Genomic DNA, 17,930 nt, shown 5'->3' with positions numbered 1-17,930 from the left:
TCGGTAAAAGGCAAATCTGTGTCCCCCAGAAAAAGCTAGGCAAAGCCTTGCAAGGCTTCTACTGTGGGGTTTCCAGTTCTAGAATGGCTCTATCTCCCCATTATCCCTGACCTCTTATCCCAGAGCCCATGCGTGGTGGCGGGGTTGGGGTGGGAGGGGCGGGAGGGGCAGGATCTATTCTCCCTTGCATGTTGCTCAAGCTTTCTTTCTCTCAAACATTTAACTACCCATCTTCTGCAGTAAGATGCTATCATCCCAAATTGGGCAAACAGGTTTCATGACAGAAACCCAATCTCTTTTTATGGAGCATGGGTGAAGTTTGGCCCAGCTGAATGATTTCCCAACACTTCCACTTGTGTGTTCTTTTCCTAATTAGCATCTCGTGCTCTTGCTAAGAAGGACGCTCACTGCACGTTTAAATCACCTTGGTGGGCAAATTCCACCTTAGGTATTGCACCAGTGTGGCAACTGGCCGAGTGTGACATTTTTATTCTACACTTTATAGCAGCCTCAGTTTTCTCCCTTTTTTTATTTCATATTCATATATAACATTTTATTGTTGCAGGGATGTTCTGTTGTGGGCAGGATTATGTGAATGTGTCAGATACCATATGCTGCTCAGCTTCCAGTGGAGAGTCTAAAGCACATGTTAAAAAGAATGACCCAGTGCCAGCAAAATGCTGTGAGACTGAACTTATTCCAAAGAGCCAGAAATGCTGTAATGGAGTTGGATATAATCCTTTGAAATATGTTTGCTCTGACAAGATTTCAACTGGAATGGTGATGAAGGTAATTGATAGAAAACCTCTCGGAGGTGCTGATTTGACAATGGAAAGAGAAATACATTGTTCATAACTATTTTTCTAAAATAGGAATATAAAAACTCCTGTGTGCATTATTCATTTTCACATTACATCCATATTAATACCGAATGAGTTTGCTATGATTGATGTTATTGCAATGAATTCTAAAGGAATTAATAATGATTAGCCGTTCTCGGGGAAGCTTCACCTAACACTTCAGATTAGCACAGGACTGAAAGTCTGTGTGCTGAACGTGCCTGCACAGGTCATCCGGGGTCTCTGCAAGGTGCCATTTTATACCTCCTGGTACTGTGGATGGAGAAGGAGAGAGATTCCTGCTTCTTCCCTTTGGCCCCCTCCAATCACAATCTGCTATTTTCATTCGATAGAGTTCTTAGACCCAGCAAATTCACTTAGCTATGTTTAGAACATTTTCCTTCAGACACTGCAAGACGAGCACATGCCCTGTCAACCACAAAAGTAAATAGGCTTATGGATCTATTCACTTATGTTTATATGCTATGATGCTTCTATGCCTTAAACATGACCCAGGACTCCAGAAATCCATTATTTTTTTAGGAAAGGATTATTGACATTTAAAAAACAAACATCTGCTATGTAAAAGTTTGTCGTTGCAAGGTAGCCAGTACTGAGCGTCTTGACTGTACACAGTGGAAGCATGCTTGCTGAATAAGGAAACTCACAATCTTTGTTGTGTGGATGTCATACACTTTAGGATGTGAACTAACTCTGTTGAAATTGTTAAGCCCACAGCAAGCACTTCATAGCAATAAATAAGATAACACATAAGGTTGATTAAATTATGATGAGGCAGGTAATATTTCTCTGGGCTGAATCAAGTAGTGAATTGCAGTAAAGTTCAATCTATGGATTCTGTTTTGTTTCCTGAAGATCTCTCTCTCTAGAGAGACTTCCATCTTTGCTACTGTCTGGATGGGATCACTGTAGTATTTCTACCTAATTGGTCCAGCAATCTCCAGGGCTATCAACTCAGACTTCCTTCAACCCTTTCTGGTGTTGATTCTTCTATATTTTGGACTCCAAGTTTCCCTCCTTATGGAAAACTACCTTCCTAGGAATAGGTGCTTGGAAGGTAGAATTTTTTTGAGAAGCTAATATTTGAAATTATTGTTATTCTACTCTTCCATTAGATCAGTAAGTTGGCTTGATAGGCAATTCATTAAAAGTCATGTTCACTCAAAAAAAAAAGTCATTCTCAATCAGAGTTTTTAAGACATTTCTGCTTGTTGACCCCTGTTTCTTTGTAAGTAGCCTTGTTATTTTTCCTGTGAAACATTTTAAGATATTTTTCTTATCTTTTCTAAAATGTCATAAAAATATGCCTCTATGTGGATGTTGTTTTTGTTATTGATGTGTTTTTATGAACTTTTTCAGCCTCTGTCTCATGGTCTTCCATCCTAGGAGGTGTTATTTTATTATTTCATGGCTAATTTGCTCCCTTTTATCTATTTTTACCAATTAGTTGTGTATTAGACTTCCTACAATGAATGACCTTTTCATGTTTTTTTTTTTCCTTTTTGCGGTACTTCACCTATTCTTCATTTTTTTTTCAGCTTAATAAAATATTCCTTCACTTTATCCCTTACCTTTTCTGTTTTTTTTCATTTCAGCCATCAAATTTGTATTTTAAGGGCTCTTTCTTGTTTGTTGATTGTTAGTTTTTCATAGCATCCTGCTTTGAAATACTATACATACTTTCATGAAATACCCTGTTTTAGCATCTGATCATGTTGCTCTTTTAACATTGACTTGATTTCTTGAATTGTCTCATTTGGTACTGTTTTAGTTTTCTTGTTTTCTCTGCTTTGTTTCTATTTCCTCTGAGTTATTTTTTCTATGTTTTAAAATTTTTTCTTTGGAGGCTGATTGAAAGCTTGATGAACATAAGCTGGCCTGTCCATTACTGGGGAGCACAGTAGGGTAATTATGTGGCCAAATGGCTTTTTGTCAAAGAATTACATTGCTAGTAAAATCTAACCATATTTAAGTTGCACATATGCACATACACCTGCCTATCCAGGTATGATATATGTATGTATTGAAAAGTGAACTCCACATTTAAACTATTTAGCATCTCTATCTCCTCACATGGTTACTATTTTCTCTTTTTCTTTTCTTTCTTTTGTGTTTTTTTTTTATTTCTTTGTGATGAGAATGCTTAAAATTGCCTTCTTTTAAGAGAATTTGCTTTTTAATTTTTCTTTCTTTTTTAAAAAGATTTATTTCTTTATTTTAAAGAGTTCCAGAGAGAGGGCGAGAGAGAGATAGAGACAAAGAGGTCTTTCATCCACTGTTTCTCTCCCCAGATGGCTGCAATGGTCAGTGCTGAGCTAGGCCAAAGCCAGGAGCCAGGAGCTTCTTTCAGGTCTCCCACATGAGTGGCAGGGCCCAATCACCTGGGCCATCTTTTGCTGCTTTTTCTAGGCCATTAGCAGGGAGCTAATTGGAACTGGAACAGCGGGACATGAATCGGCACCCATAGGGGATGCCGGTGTTGCAGGTGGCGGCTTTGCCTGCTACGCCATTATCCCAGCCCCACATTTTAGATTTTCACATAATGTCCAGTGTGAGTTAGGCAGCCCTCCACAAGCAGCATCTCAGCCATCTACATCCCTCCTATCGTGATGCCTTACGAACAGCCCTCGGATCACAATGCAAGAGAGAGTAGGTAACTGTGCATTGAAGGAGCGTACCTGAGTCCAGACTCCATCCTTTCTGTACCCTGTGCACGTGGGTGTGTCTGGTCAGGGGGCCTCTCTGGTAGACAGGCTTGAAGATCCCATGCTCCTTGGGAGAAGAGGGAGAGATGGAGGTTGCTAAGCCCATGGTGTTGTCTCTGACATATCCATCTACTTCCCAGCTTCCAAAGCTCTTTGTGCTGTCCTATATGTTATTTTCCTTCCTATTTCCTTGCACTCCTCATATTTAACTCATTTTCTTGGGCTTTAAGAGGGTATGGAGACAAATGCAAATGTACTCTTTTCTATTTTTATGTGCAAGTCCCACTATGTTTTTTGAAGCAGCTTTATTTTTATTAACTTGTTGAAAATAATTTATTTTATGCAAGAAAGTTGAACAGAAATCAATTTTTAAGAGCAAAAAATATTTAAATACATCATGCATAAAATCAAGCAAAGTAGATCTATGTATCATGTGAACATTACCTTATTTATAGTTCCTATAATCTGAGATGACTAAGTATTTAATTTCCCCTTATTAGAGCATATTAGTATTTACTAATGACTATAAAACAATCTAGATACTCATCAGCGAAAAATTTATAAATAGAAATAATTATAGAAATATAGAATTAGGGGCAGGCACCATGGCTCACTAGGTTAATCCTCCACCTGCGGCGCCAGCATCCCATATGGGCGCCGGGTTCTAGTCCCAGTTGCTCCTCTTCCAGTCCAGCTCTCTACTGTGGCCTGGGAGGGCAGTGGAGGGTGGCCCAAGTGCTTTGGCTCCTGCACCTGTTTGGGAGACCAAGAGGAAGCACCTGGCTCCTGGCTGTGGATTGGCGTAGCTCCGGCCATAACGGCCATTTGGGGGGTGAACCAACAGAAGGAAGACCTTTCTCTCTGTCTCTCTCTCTCTCTAACTCTATCTGTCAAAAATAAAAAAAAATAGAATTGTAGAAATTATAAATAGAAATAATTATAATGATATTTATGAAATATTTAGATTTTCTGAAACCTGGGTGAGCAATATTTCTTATGGATCCAATTTTCCAGTCAGCACAGGGAGTACAACTTTTCAAATGTCACAGCCTTTATTTTATCTAAAATGCCATGGTTTTGGAGAAACCAGCTATGGTACTTAAAAAAGTTTGTGGAAAATTCAATTAAAAGTTTATTTTGGTTCAAAACAACATTAAAATCCACACATAGTTGCTTATTAAAAAATAATTATTTACTTATTTGAAAGGCAGAAATACAGAGAAAGAAGGAGAGAGAGAGATCTTCTATCTGTTGGTTCACTTCCAATATGGCCACAATAACCAGAGCTGGGCCAATCTGAAGCCAGGAACCAGGAGCTTTTTGGTCTTTCATGTGGGTGCAGGGACCCAATTACTTGGGCCACCTTCCACTGCTTTCCCAGGCAGATTAGCAGGGAGCTAGATTGGAAGTGGAGCAGCCAGGACATGAACCAGCACTCATCTGGGATGCTAGCACTGCAGGCAGAGGCTTAACCTTCTACATCACAGCACTGGATCCCACAAACACAGTTTCCTATAGCATGCATTTTTCATGAACATTTTGAATTACCTGGTATGTTGTCAGAGTAACAGTATGTAATAGTAACTGCTGTTGTTGTTTGTGGTATATGCTAAATTTCAAGTATTTATGTGTTTTGTCACAAAGCATTTATTTCACACTTGATTCAATAGCAACCTTCATTGTAAATTTAATTTCTGTTTTTCCCACTGAAGAAGCTGAGGCTTAGGAGCATAAGTGACTTGCTCAAGTTCACAGAGCTAGGAAGTTGAAAACTAGGATTTCAATTCCAATTGATGTCATTTCAAAGTAGCTGCTCTTTCTAGTATTCAAACTGCCTTCGTGTCTTTGTACAAATTTTTGAGGTATACCTTTATTAGCAACTACTTGAAAAACAAATTTATTTGAAAGAATTAAGATCTCCCCTGTGTATGTCTAAATGGAACTTTGAAGTCCTCTTCTCTTTCCCCTTCCCCCTTCCACCTGACTTAGGAAACCGTGGAGTGCAGGGCTCTCTGCCCAGCGTCTGTGCAAGCCACAGCACATTGTGGCAGATGTGACTTCAACCTGACCAGGCACATTTGCACCGTGGTACGAGGTTCTCACAACTCCACAGGGAAGCTGTCACATGAAGAAACGTGTTCGTCTGCTGAGGAGACTGTGCACACGGCTAGTGTGAACACCTACTCCATCACAGGTAACAAACAGAAAGTGAGTCATCTGCTCTGCCTACGAGGCGAATGAGAGTTGCTGAAGCAAGTTTATTTCACTCTGACATCATCCCTCCTTAGTCGAATATCATAAATTCCATCATACTTGTGGGCCGGCTGGTTACAAGGTAATTACTTTCTTTGTTTTACATTTTTATTTATTTGAAAGACCAGACAACAGCGGTCAGGGAAGAAAGCAGGGAGAAGGGGGTGGTATTGCGGCATAGCCACCACTTGTGACACCTGCATCCTGCATCAGAGCGCCAGTTGGAGCCCATGCTGCTCTGCTGCTCATCCATCTCCCTGCTAATGCACCTGGGAAAGCAGCAGATGACGGCCTAAGTACTTGGGTCCCTGTTACCCATGTGGGAGACCCAGATGGAGTTCCCAGTTCCTAGCATGAGCCTGATCCAACCCTGGCCATTGTAGCCATTTGGGGAGTGAACCAGCAGATTGAAAATTTCTCTCTGTCTTCCTCTATGTGACTGTGTCTCCCTCTCTCTGCCACTCTGCCTTTCAAATAAGTAAATAAATATATTTTAAAAGATTTATTTAGTTATTTGAAAGAGTGAAAGAGAGAGAGGGAAAGAGATCTTCATCTGATACTTCACTCCCCAGGTGATCGCTAGTGCTGGATCTGGCCAAACCCAGGAGCCAGGAGCTTCATCCGATCTCCCACGTGGACGGCAGAAGCCCAAACATTAGAACCTTTTTCCACTGCCTTTTCAGGCCATTAGCAGAGAGCTGGATCAGAAGCGGGATAGCCAGGACAGGAACTGGTGCCCATATGGGATGCCAGCCTCATAGGCAGTGGTTTTACATGCTATGCCATAAAACTGATCCCAAAAACATAAGTATTTAAGACAGAACCTTCCATCACCTAATTCACTCCCCTAAACACCCACAACCACCAGGACTGGTATAGGCTGAAGCCAGAAGCCAGAACCAGGAACTCCATCTGGGTCTCCAACATGGGAATCAGGGACCCAAGTACTTGAACCATCAATTGCTGTCTTCCAGGGTGCATATTAATAAGAAACAGGTTGGGACTAGAACCAGGCACCCTGATAGGGAACACAGACATCTGAAGCAGTGACTTAACCCACTGTGCCAAAGGTTCTGTCCCCAAAGTCTGTTTAAAAAAAGATGCATACTATTTTAAAGAAATCTCTAGAGAGTAAAGAACATAGGTTATATGGTTTTTTCTGATATATCTAGTGAATTAATTATGAATTTAATTTTCTTTCTCCTAAGTTTGAAGGCAACTTTAAATGAATGCAATGGATGAACATTGCTATACATGCAGGCAGGCAGAAGGAAGGGTGGAACTCGTCTGGTTGCTAACAAAATCTGTCAGCCTCATCCTAAGGAGGAGGTAAATCCAGATGTGATATTTCCCCAAGAAGAACATTTATCTTAACAACAATGGCTTTGGGGCTGGCATTGTGGCATAGAAGGCTAAGCCTTTACCTGTGGCACTGGGATCCCATGTGGGCACTGGTTCATGTACCAGCTGCTCCTCTTCCCATCCAGCTCTCTGCTGTGGCCTAGGAAAGCAGTAGAAGATGGCCCAAGAGCTTGGGACCCTGTACCCATGTGGGAGACCCAGAAGAAGCTCATGGTTCCTGGCTTCGAATTGAACCAGCAGAGGGAACACCTTTCTCTGTCTCTTGCTCTCTCTGTCTGTAACTCTACCTCTCAAATAAGTAAGTAAAATCTTATTTAAAAAAAAAAAAAACAATAACCTTCACAGTTATTCAAAGCATCAAATTCTAAGCACTCTTGCCCTACTGAATATATGCAGAATGCTGGTTCTTAGCTCTGAGCTCAGAAACTCTGCCAAGTTTAAGTACGTCTATCTCCTTAAATCCGTACAGAATGTGTTTCTGGTGGGGTGTGTGTGTGTGTGTGTGTGTGTGTGTGTCATTTATAATCTAGTCACAAAGAATACATCTAAGTGACATATTCTGGACAGGCTAAGGCTCCAAACTTTTCTCAAGCTGTCCCTCCCACCTGGGATGTCGTTTAGCATTGTTCTCAAGCTGAAGGTCCAGGTTCTCCTTGTTTCTCATGTCAGACGCCCACTCGCCTCTGGGCTTCTGTGGTACATTACACAATTCGCCACTTCTGCCAAGTGTGCTGTGCTTGGGACACTTGTCTCATCACCCCTGTCAAGTGGAAATATCCCCATGAATGAGTTCTCTTTGTGTACCATCCCTTCATTATTTGGATTTAACTCACTGTATACAAGCAAGAAATGTATTTATTGCAATGAATTTAACTAGGAAGGTGTCAGGATAAAGGACAATTTTCTGAGTTTTCAATCTTTCCTGCTTTACAGATGTAATCCATGGACTGTCAGCTTCAAATTATTGGGTTTCCATCTACAGATTTCTCTATTTTTATTTGTTCCTTGTAATCAAGGTCAAGATTTTGAAGTACTTTCAAGACATACTTGCAGTAACCCTCTCCAGAAATGAAGAGATGTTTCTACCCTCTGATGTAAAATTATGAGAGCCTTTAGGTCCATATTTCAGATCACTTTGCCTACTAGAAGTTACTATGAATAAAATCTTTAAAATCCCATATCAGAGTACAGATCTGAGTCCTGGGTCCTCCACTCAGCTTCTTGCTAATGTGCCTGAAAGGCAGAGTACAATAGTCCAAGTGCTTGGGTTCTAACCACACATGTGGAAGGCCTATATGTACCTGTATGGTTCCTGGCTTCAGCCTGGCCCAGCTCCAGCTGTTGTAGTCATTTAAGGAGTAAACCAGTGGAGGGAAGATATCTCTCATATTCCCTCTCTCTCTCTCCTCTCTCTCTCTCTCTGTCTCTCCCTCCTTCCCTCCCTCCCCCTCCCTCCCCCCTCCCCCTCCCTCCTCCCTCCCTCTCTTAGTTTAGCTCTCTGTGTTTGTGTGTGACTCTTCTTTTCCAATAATAAATTTAAAAACTCCTTTAAAAAACGGTGCAGTCACTGTTCACATCTCTTCCATGTTCCCTAGAATGTTGACATCTGGATGAAGTGACCACATCATGTTGCAAAAAAAACTGAGAACTATAGTTTTTAATCAGGAGGTCTGTAATCAGGAATAAAGGGAAGTCTGGAGACCCCCGGATCATCATCTCAGGCAAAAAATGGCAGATAGCCTCTTAACCTATGAAAATGGAGGCAGAAATAATCCTCTGTATTTGTAAAGTGACTCATGGTTTATGAGGTTCTGCTACATAATTTTTGCATTTTATTTTCTTCCTAATTCTATACAATAGTGCAGTGTGATGTAAGAAGATGCATGTAGAAAGAATCTAGCTCAGATAACTCTACTGGATAGGCTGAGAACTCCACACCTAACATAGATAGAGCAATAGCCAGACAGCCAAGGAGAGGAAACTGTGCGTCCAATCCTTGGTGTGATAGCCAGAAACCACTACACAAAAATAAACAAATACAGAAATACTACAAACCCAACAAAATAAATTAGGAAATTAAATTAATAAGAAATTTAAATAAAAATCAAAACTTTCTGGTAATCTTTTGGAGGAAATTTGTAGCATTCATTCTTCTTACATTATCAAAGCCTAAAATGGATCTAAGACTTTGGGGCCATAGTTGAATCTCATGAATTAGTATCTAATAAAATATTTGCCAATCTGAAAAAGTCAGCAGGTTTGGTTTTGTTGTTTTAATTAGGTTGGTTGTTTTTGGTTTTGGTAGAAGAGAGAAAGAAATAGCTAGTTAGTGGAACATGAATGTATTTTTATTCACTAATATGAAATCATGATAAGATAATTTCTAAATCCTGCTTCTTATAACGAATACATTAAAATTCATGTGATGCCTTAATTAAGTAATATTAACAAAATAGTGGAAAGTAACACTTGATAAAATTTATAATAAAACAATAAAAGAATGTTGGAAATCCTATCAGAAAGAAAGGGAACATGAGCTTGTTAAAGCATTGACATCTAATTACACGTCTAAATGTTTTATTTTCCAAGCATTTCTTTAATGTATCTATATTTCTCTATTTTTTTTAATTTTTTTTTTTTTTTTTTTTTTAAGCAGGCAGAGTGGACAGTGAGAGAAAGAGAGACAGAGAGAAAGGTCTTCCTTTTCCATTGGTTCACCCCACAATGGCCGCTGCAGCCGGTGCGCTGATCTGAAGCCAGGAGCCAAGTGCTTCTCCTGGTCTCCCATGGGGTGCAGGGCCCAAGGATTTGGGCCATCCTCCACTGCCTTCCCAGACTACAGCAGAGAGCTGGACTGGAAGAGGGGCAACCAGTATATTTCAGCTCTCTGCTGTGGCCCGGGAAGGCAGTGGAGGATGGCCCAAGTGCTTGGGCCCCTGCACCCACATTGGAGACCAGGAGGCAGCACCTGGCTCCTGGCTTCGGATCGGCGCAGCGCCAGCCGTGGCGGCCATTTGGGGAGTAAACCAACGGAAAAGGAAGACCTTTCCCTCTGTCTCTCTCTCTCACTATCTATAACTCTACCTGTCAAATAAAAAAAAGTTTAAAGGTCTCGAAATTCCTTCTTAATATGATGGTAAAAAAATTAAAGTAACAAAAACTTTACTACCTGCTGTCTGTCTCCCCAGATGTGAACCTGGAGCCCTACACAGTGTATGAGTATAGGATTTCTGCTTGGAACAGCTATGGGCGAGGATACAGCAAAGCTGTTAGAGCCCGCACACCAGAAGATGTGCCTCAAGGAGTGAGTCCTCCCCGATGGACTAAAATGGGCGACCCTGAAGATACAATTGTCTTAAATTGGAGGAGACCTATACAACCAAATGGTATTAAGCTACTGGAAACATAGAAACATATAGTCTTAAAAATCCATAAAAGAATTGAAATGAGTATATTCTGCATTCAACTGGCATACATCCAACCACTAGAAAATATGGATGATTGAGGGAACTCAGCTATGTGCCAACCAGTCACACACTTCATGGTGTTACCCTGATACATTTTTAGCCTAAATAAAATTTTTTTTAAAAATGGACCGAATCTGAGCTTGCATGTGAACTGCTTTCAGATAAACCAAGCATGTTCACGGAAGGCAAAATAGTTTGAATATTGAAAGTAAATCTGGCCATGAAAAGAAATAAACATAAATGACTCTGATAATGTATGTCAAGGGTCTGTCTCTGCCATAATAGAATAATTAAGAACTGCTTGAGCAAACCATCTAATAGCAAATTAAAATTAAATAATGCTGCAGTATGCCATTCCATCAGAACACAAAGACATGTAAGTGGTTTGCAAACAGTTAATAGTTAGATAAGACACTGAAGTACAGCATTTCTCTGCTTACTTAGGTCCTATTATTTACTACATTCTTCTCCGAAATGGGATCGAATGCTTTCGGGGAACATCACTGAGCTTCTCTGATACACAGGGAATTCAGCCCTTTCGGGAATATTCATACCAACTGAAAGCTTGCACAGTTGCTGGCTGTGCCACCAGTAACCAGGTAAGGGGAGTTTGCCTCAACCTTAGAAAGAGTCCAATGCGAAGACTGCTTGAGCATTCAGCTTGCAAGTGATTTTTCTAATAGCAGAAAACAATGTGCCCCTTCAGTAGAGGTAAGGAGGGTGTTTATGTGTTCCTTTCATTGGATGTTAATATTTAGGCTTGACAGGAGAGCTCACCATAAGGGAAATATATTAATAAAAAACAAATAAGATCTTGAACCAAGATAATGTTTTCTTCCATATTCTTCCCCCACCCAACTATGCTTTTAGCGTAATTGCCTTGTTTGGATCTCATTTGTCCCCACCCTAACGCATGCTGAGGTTTGGTCCCCAATTTAGAGGTGATTGGGCCACTAAGAGGCATCTCATTCATAGGGATTGGCCTCACAAACCTGAGCAAACCAGTTGTCTCAGAGGGCTGGATTAGTTACTACAAGAGAGAGTTCCAATGAAGTGAGGCTGCCCTAGTGTTTTGTCTTTCACATGCAATGCCCTCCCCATTTCTGTCAGGAGTTGAAGCGGCTTGCAGCTCTGACCACTTGCAGCAGCCTGATCTTGACTTCCCAGCTTCTAGAACCGTGAGCCAAAGCAAATCTCTTTTCTTTATAAATTACCTAGTCTCAGGTGTTTTGTCATAGCATCAAAGAAAGAACTAAGCCAGTAATCTTTTATAAATCCATAAAAATTCCCAAACCATCCTTCAACTGAAAGGGGTTTGTTTTTAAACACCATTTCAACAAAAATCGCCTGCTGTTTGAAACACAGGGCAAAAGAGCCTGGAATAGAAAATCAATGATTCCAAGGCCTCTGAAAAGCTTTGGTAGGAAATAATGAAGACCTGAAGTCCAGCTCTAGGAATCAGAATGGAGGATATCACAAAGGAGCAATAGATATCAGGGGACAAAATCTAGAATAAAAGGGAAGACTTGGGAATTTTTTAAAAAGATATAAGTATGAGGAATTTGTGGATAGTGGTGCCTCTCTGTGAGCAAATAAAAAAGAGGAAAATATGAAAAGAATAATATTAGGTGGCAGGTGTTCGACTTAGCAATTAAGATGCTACTTGGGATACCCACAGCCCGTATCAGAATACGTGGTTCCAGTCCCAGATCTGCTCCCAGTTCCAGCTTCCTGCTAATATGAGGTAACGAGTGCTGGCTGTAGTAGTTAGGTTCCTTCCCCCCATGGAGGAGACCCAAACTGAGTTTCCAGCTCCTGATTTGTCCTGGCTCAGTCCCAACTATTACAAGCGTTTGTGCCAATGAATGAAAGTTTGTTCTCCCTCCCTCCCTGGCTCCCTCCCTCCCTCCCTCCCTCTCTGTTTCTCTCTCTCTCAAATAAAATTTTATGAAAGAACAAAATTGTATTTTTTAAATCTTAAAAAATATTTAAAGAGGGCTGCTAACAGAGTGTTGGAAGCAAATATTTATTTGGTACGTTAACTGAAAATATGTCATCAGAAACTGGGTTAAAAAGGATCTGGAGTTGACAATAAGATCCGGATGAACATTTGAAGCAATGAAGGTAAATATGTTCATCAAAAGAGAGTAGAGAGCAAGACAAAAACTTAATACTGTGGATGACAAGTGTTGGGGAATGCTCAGAAATGAAGACTAAAGAAGAACCCAACAGGGAGACTGGGAAGAAACAAGCAGACAATTAAAGAGGGAAATAAAGAAAAACCATCTCATTGAAGCCTACATCATCAGAAATAGTCCTGGAAAAGCACTCAGAAAGAACAGCTCTGATTCTGTTATGTGGCTGAAACCTTGGGAGAGCAGCATCTTCAAGAACCATCCAAATAAAACGTGATCATTGAAAGTGATCAGCCACAGAACATGTGTGCAACTTTTTGTTTAACACACTCCCAGAAACATCTCTGAGCTGGCCACCGTTTAGACAGATGGCAGCCAACTGGGCCAATCAAAAGTTATGTTCTGAATGGTCCTATAACAGTTCTGTGCCTTTCACATTGACAGCTCATGCTCAGCAAATACCAAAATAATTGGTTAAAAAGTAAAATCAGGGTTATTTTTATAAAAAAAAATTCAGCCAGTTTTTACCCAAAAGTCATAGTTTGATAATATCGACTAAATAATGGATTGCTTTATCATTGTTTTCTTCTCACTTGATTGTTTTTCTAGAACACTGGCAGACAATATAAAGTCATCCCAAGTATCACAGGAGGGGTACAGAAAAGTCTGCCCATTTATACTATTCAAAGCACATTATATGCAAGCTAGTTCAGATGTGGATTTTGCTCCATATTTACTGGCGCTTAAAATGTACAAAATCAGGCTGTTAAAATGCAAAGACACTGATGGGCCATATGGAAGAGAGTTAGCAAGAGTTCTCTAGTAAGACAGTCTGCCAGCCAGATTTTACTTGTTTAAACTGAGGGCTGCACTCTGCCGTCAAAATTGTTGTTGAACCTGTTGTGATAAATGGTAGTCTGAGACTTATGTAATATATTCAAGGTCAGATTTCATTGTTTAAATAGAATGGGAGGGAAAGAATAAAAAAGGGGACTGCTTCTCAAAGCCCCAGCTAATGATATGCCAGGCCAGACAACAACATTTTAAAACAAAAGTGACATTCTCATTGATCAGGATACCTGGTGTACTATTATAAAAAATTGCTGTTTAATTCCTGTGTTCTCAGGTGGTTGCAGCCACTACCCAAGGAGTTCCAGAGAGCATCCTGCCACCCAGAATCACAGCACCAAGTGCAGAGGCTTTGCATCTGAGCTGGAGTGTCCCTGAGAAACCAAACGGCGTCATTAAAGAGTACCAGCTCAGGCAGGTTGGGGAAGGTCTCATCTACACTGACACCGCTGACAGGAGGCAACATACGGTCACAGGTGAAAAAAAGGAAAACCTACCGGAGGAGTCTGTCACTGCGGTTAGGGGGGCAGAGCATCCCAGGGGTGTGTGTTTGATATATGAGGTCACTTCCAAAGGACGTGTTCTCTTGACATATGGTCAGGTCCCACTTATCCATGCTAATAGAAGAGCCCACACTGGCAGCAATAAGCCACAACAGCAGATAACTTCAGAAATAATTTATATTTGGCTTTCATATGCATTATGTGTGGGGTTTTTGCATCAGTATTAACTTTTTTTTTCCCAAATGAACAGTAAGATGCATTTTCATTCCCTGAGGATATACTCATAGATAATGGCACTAGGATAGCCAAGAATGTACAGGAAGGCAGGGAAAATCAGCCAGCAGCTAACATTTGTCTTCTAATTCAGTAATTAATACAAAGACCTAGTTGACGGTTGACTGCCTGTGAACACTTTGTTGTTGTTATTAATAATAATTAATAGTAATTGTGTTATTTATATTATTTACCATAGCATTATTAGTTTTAAGAGTAGTGCAGTATAATAGTAGAATGTTCGGTAATTACTAGTGTGATTCCCTTCATAATTGATATGGTTTAATTCTGAAGAGGTTGCACTTTCTGACGCATGCAGATAGAGTGGCTTCCCTACACCACCATCCCATCACCTCGCTTTATTCTTGTCATAGACTTCTCACTGCCTGAACACCTTGGGGTTTGCTTTTTGTGTTTTGATACCCACAACAAACCACTCTCAAATGTAGATGCCAAGAGAACAGGGACTTTTCTACTTTGTTCAATGCTGTACTTCTAGCTCCTAGCATAGCACTTAACTCATCAAGAGACATTAAGTAAAAATTGGGGGCATAAATGCATTTAATATGTGATTCTCGTAACAAATCTATGGGGCTGCAAGAATTACCTGTTTTACAGAAATGAGTACTTTAAGAGTTTCAACAATTTAGTTCATTATTGGGAGTCTACTGACTATCACAAATAGTTGTCTAAACTTACATTCTGAGATTAGGGCAGGATTTCACAAACTTTCACTGTCTCCTTATTGTCAAGCCACGTCCTTCCAAGACCTCCTCAAGTGAATGAGCTTCTTCTGTTAGATCTCAAACATTGCAAGGACATTGATAACACAGCGAACAAGACACACACAGATATGCAGAAAGACCTGGGAAAATATGCCCAATTTTTCCAGGCAATCAAGATTACTCTATACACATAGGAAAAATAAGCTACTCCTCTTTTACTTGTAAACTGCACACTTTCATGCCACACAGTCAGCAGGCATTGACAGAACCTCCAGTGTTTTTCCAAAAGAGCTGTAAGCTTACAGAAGGTGCTTAATGTCTATGAGTATTGTGGACTAGCACATTGCAGTCCCCATCTGGAGAGCCTGAACTAAATCAATAGTAACAGGGCTGGGGAAAGCCCTCATCAATTCAAATGGTCAAATGAGTTCCTTCTGTATGATTTCACTTGAAGTGAAAACCATCCCAAGTGATTGAAACAATGTTATTTCACATAATAAAACCATCCCTTTGTACAGTGCTTGACCATTTTAAAGAACCATTGCACTGTGACTTATTGGATTCTCATCATATTGCTGTAAGTGTGGGATGTTTTTACAACCACCTTGGAACATGAGGAAGAAAACTGACCTACTCCAGGTGTCCAAAGCTTTCAGAAATCAGAATACTGTTTCACTCCAAAAAGGAATGTTCCTGCTTCCTGTGTTCAGGATAGCACGTTAAAGACTGCAAAATAAGGTCTCTGCTCTAAAGATGCTCTCAGCAATAGAGAAGACTGAGAAGCAAAGAAATTATGACAACAGAAGCCTAGACAGGATACAGTGGAATCTTTTGAAATCAAAAGAGTAATTTGAAATAGACAATGGGATGCTAATTACAGAGTTTTAAAAGCCAAGCTAAGGGTGCACTAAGACTTTGTAGCAGTAAACCCTTCCTAATAAATTGAGATACAAACCAAAGAAATGTGTCCTCTTATAGTACTTATCTATTTTACCAGCATTTGCTTTGAATTGTGTTGGCCAGCTATCTTGGTTTACATCTTTTTAGAAACCAACATTCACATGCCACCAAATCAAATTCAGTTGTAAGGTGCAAACTAATAGGATTTGTGACCTCATTAATTATAAAGTAATTAATTGCAACGATTTTTAAAATACCTTTATTGTACCAGTTTTTTCTTTAATTTTCATTTTAAATCATTATTTCCAAGTCAGAGAGGATTTCGTATATACACCTTGATACTAGGAATCCTCATTTTTTAGAATAGATATTTTAAAGTTTTCCCACATAATTATAATATTTACAAAATCATAAAGTAGGAAAAGCCTTTAGAAGCCATTTGGTCATCTCTCCGTTCCATTTTTAAAAGATATCGCAAATATTTCACTAGGGTGATAGAGAACTAAAGAGGAAGTGTTTTGTTGAATGAGGAAATCCGTATCAACTACAGAGCCTTCTAAATGCAGTTTCTGTGGAGCAGGAATGGTGTTAGGCATTAGATAATCTAAAACCCAAGATCTATATAGTATTATGCAGTTTATCTGCCAGGGAAAATTTGGTTCCATGGTTAGCTGACTGACCAAATGCAGTATGGAAGTATTTTATGACATGAGTGAATGTTCTATTGAGTTCATGGAATGAACTAGAATAATCAGATTTATTGCACATTGCATCGTAAATGTTTGATCGAAAAGCTGCTGAATTCCCTAGGATAAATGTTTTGATTTTCTCATCATTTCCAAAACCTTGGCATTCCCTAAGCAACACAGCACTAATGAAGCTGTAGCACTAGTCGTCCTGGAGACTGAAAATCTAGGTCCTTAGAAATGACAGAAGGGAAAGCCAGCACCTTGCTTCAGCCCCATTGTCTCCATGCTTATTTTTAATTACCTCAAAGCTTTAGAAACATGATCCCGTAAATGCTTTGTGGGAATAGTGGCGAATGCACTCATCATGTGAAATCCATAAATTGCTTATAATCCTCTCAAGATGTTAAAAAAAGCATTAAGTAATTGAAGACAGGAAGTCCTCGGTTAATTATTTAGAGGTGTTATCAATGCTTTAAGTAAACTGAAGCATTTTCTGCTATCTCACTGAGCTGAATACCATGGGGACAAAGGAGTAGCAGCCATCGTCTTCTCATATTCACTAATGCAAACAGCACATGGCAGCTTGTCAATAAAAGACCTTTCTATATCATTTCTTACTAAATGCATCCAGTGTCCTGTATAGAACAATCTGGATGTCAGTTACTGCATTGTTTAGCTTTGGGTTACCAGGACATCATCCATGGTCCTCCTAATTGGGCTTAGGGATAGAGGAGAAGGTAAAAGGATTAACTAATTTAGCAGGACCCTTAGGAAAAAAAATGAATTAATCATGTCCTCTTTAGCAGCAGGTATGATAAGAGTCTCTGTGTCTTTTAAATCTGGGGAAATTGTTTGCAAAGTAATTAATTAAAAGTTGCCCATCATTGCATTTCACTTAAATGAAGATTCACCAGCACTAAATTAGCAAAGAGAACAATTTACCTTCATTTCCTATCATCTTAGAAGTTAATGAAAACCCTGTGTGCCAAATAGCATAACCCCAACAGTGTTGGCTGCAGCAACAGCAAATGTACTAATAATTTTATGTTGAAACATATCATTTATATAGGACTTTCGAAAAAGAAACAAGAGACAACGTGGTTAAACTATCAATACAACAAGATGTGAAAGGGATTTTACTTTTACTTAGTTCTACTGTGTGCTTCCATCACATCTTTGCTCTCATGGTGTTAGTTTTTTGTATAATCC

General features: G+C 39.8%; 1 protein-coding gene across 5 annotated transcripts in view; it reads left to right on the top strand.

Annotated features, from left to right (window-relative positions):
* USH2A (usherin) overlaps positions 1 to 17,930 on the top strand; it is an 848,241-nt gene that overhangs the window by 660,682 nt on the left and 169,629 nt on the right. For 4 of the 5 annotated variants that reach the window (XM_070055318.1, XM_008268426.4, XM_070055317.1 and 1 more), the window contains exons 51-55: positions 566 to 789; positions 5,555 to 5,759; positions 10,369 to 10,566; positions 11,092 to 11,246; positions 13,909 to 14,107. In XM_070055318.1, the coding sequence (XP_069911419.1) occupies positions 566 to 789; positions 5,555 to 5,759; positions 10,369 to 10,566; positions 11,092 to 11,246; positions 13,909 to 14,107 (981 nt within the window). Of the gene's footprint in view, positions 1 to 565; positions 790 to 5,554; positions 5,760 to 10,368; positions 10,567 to 11,091; positions 11,247 to 13,908; positions 14,108 to 17,930 lie in introns of those variants that run through there. The other variant, XR_011381453.1, reaches the window with a different exon arrangement.

This window comes from Oryctolagus cuniculus, chromosome 13 (genome assembly GCF_964237555.1).
Source record: "Oryctolagus cuniculus chromosome 13, mOryCun1.1, whole genome shotgun sequence".
Classification (NCBI taxonomy): Eukaryota; Metazoa; Chordata; class Mammalia; order Lagomorpha; family Leporidae; genus Oryctolagus; species Oryctolagus cuniculus.
Note: the sequence above shows the minus strand (reverse complement) of the source record. Positions and strands in the feature narration are given on the sequence as shown.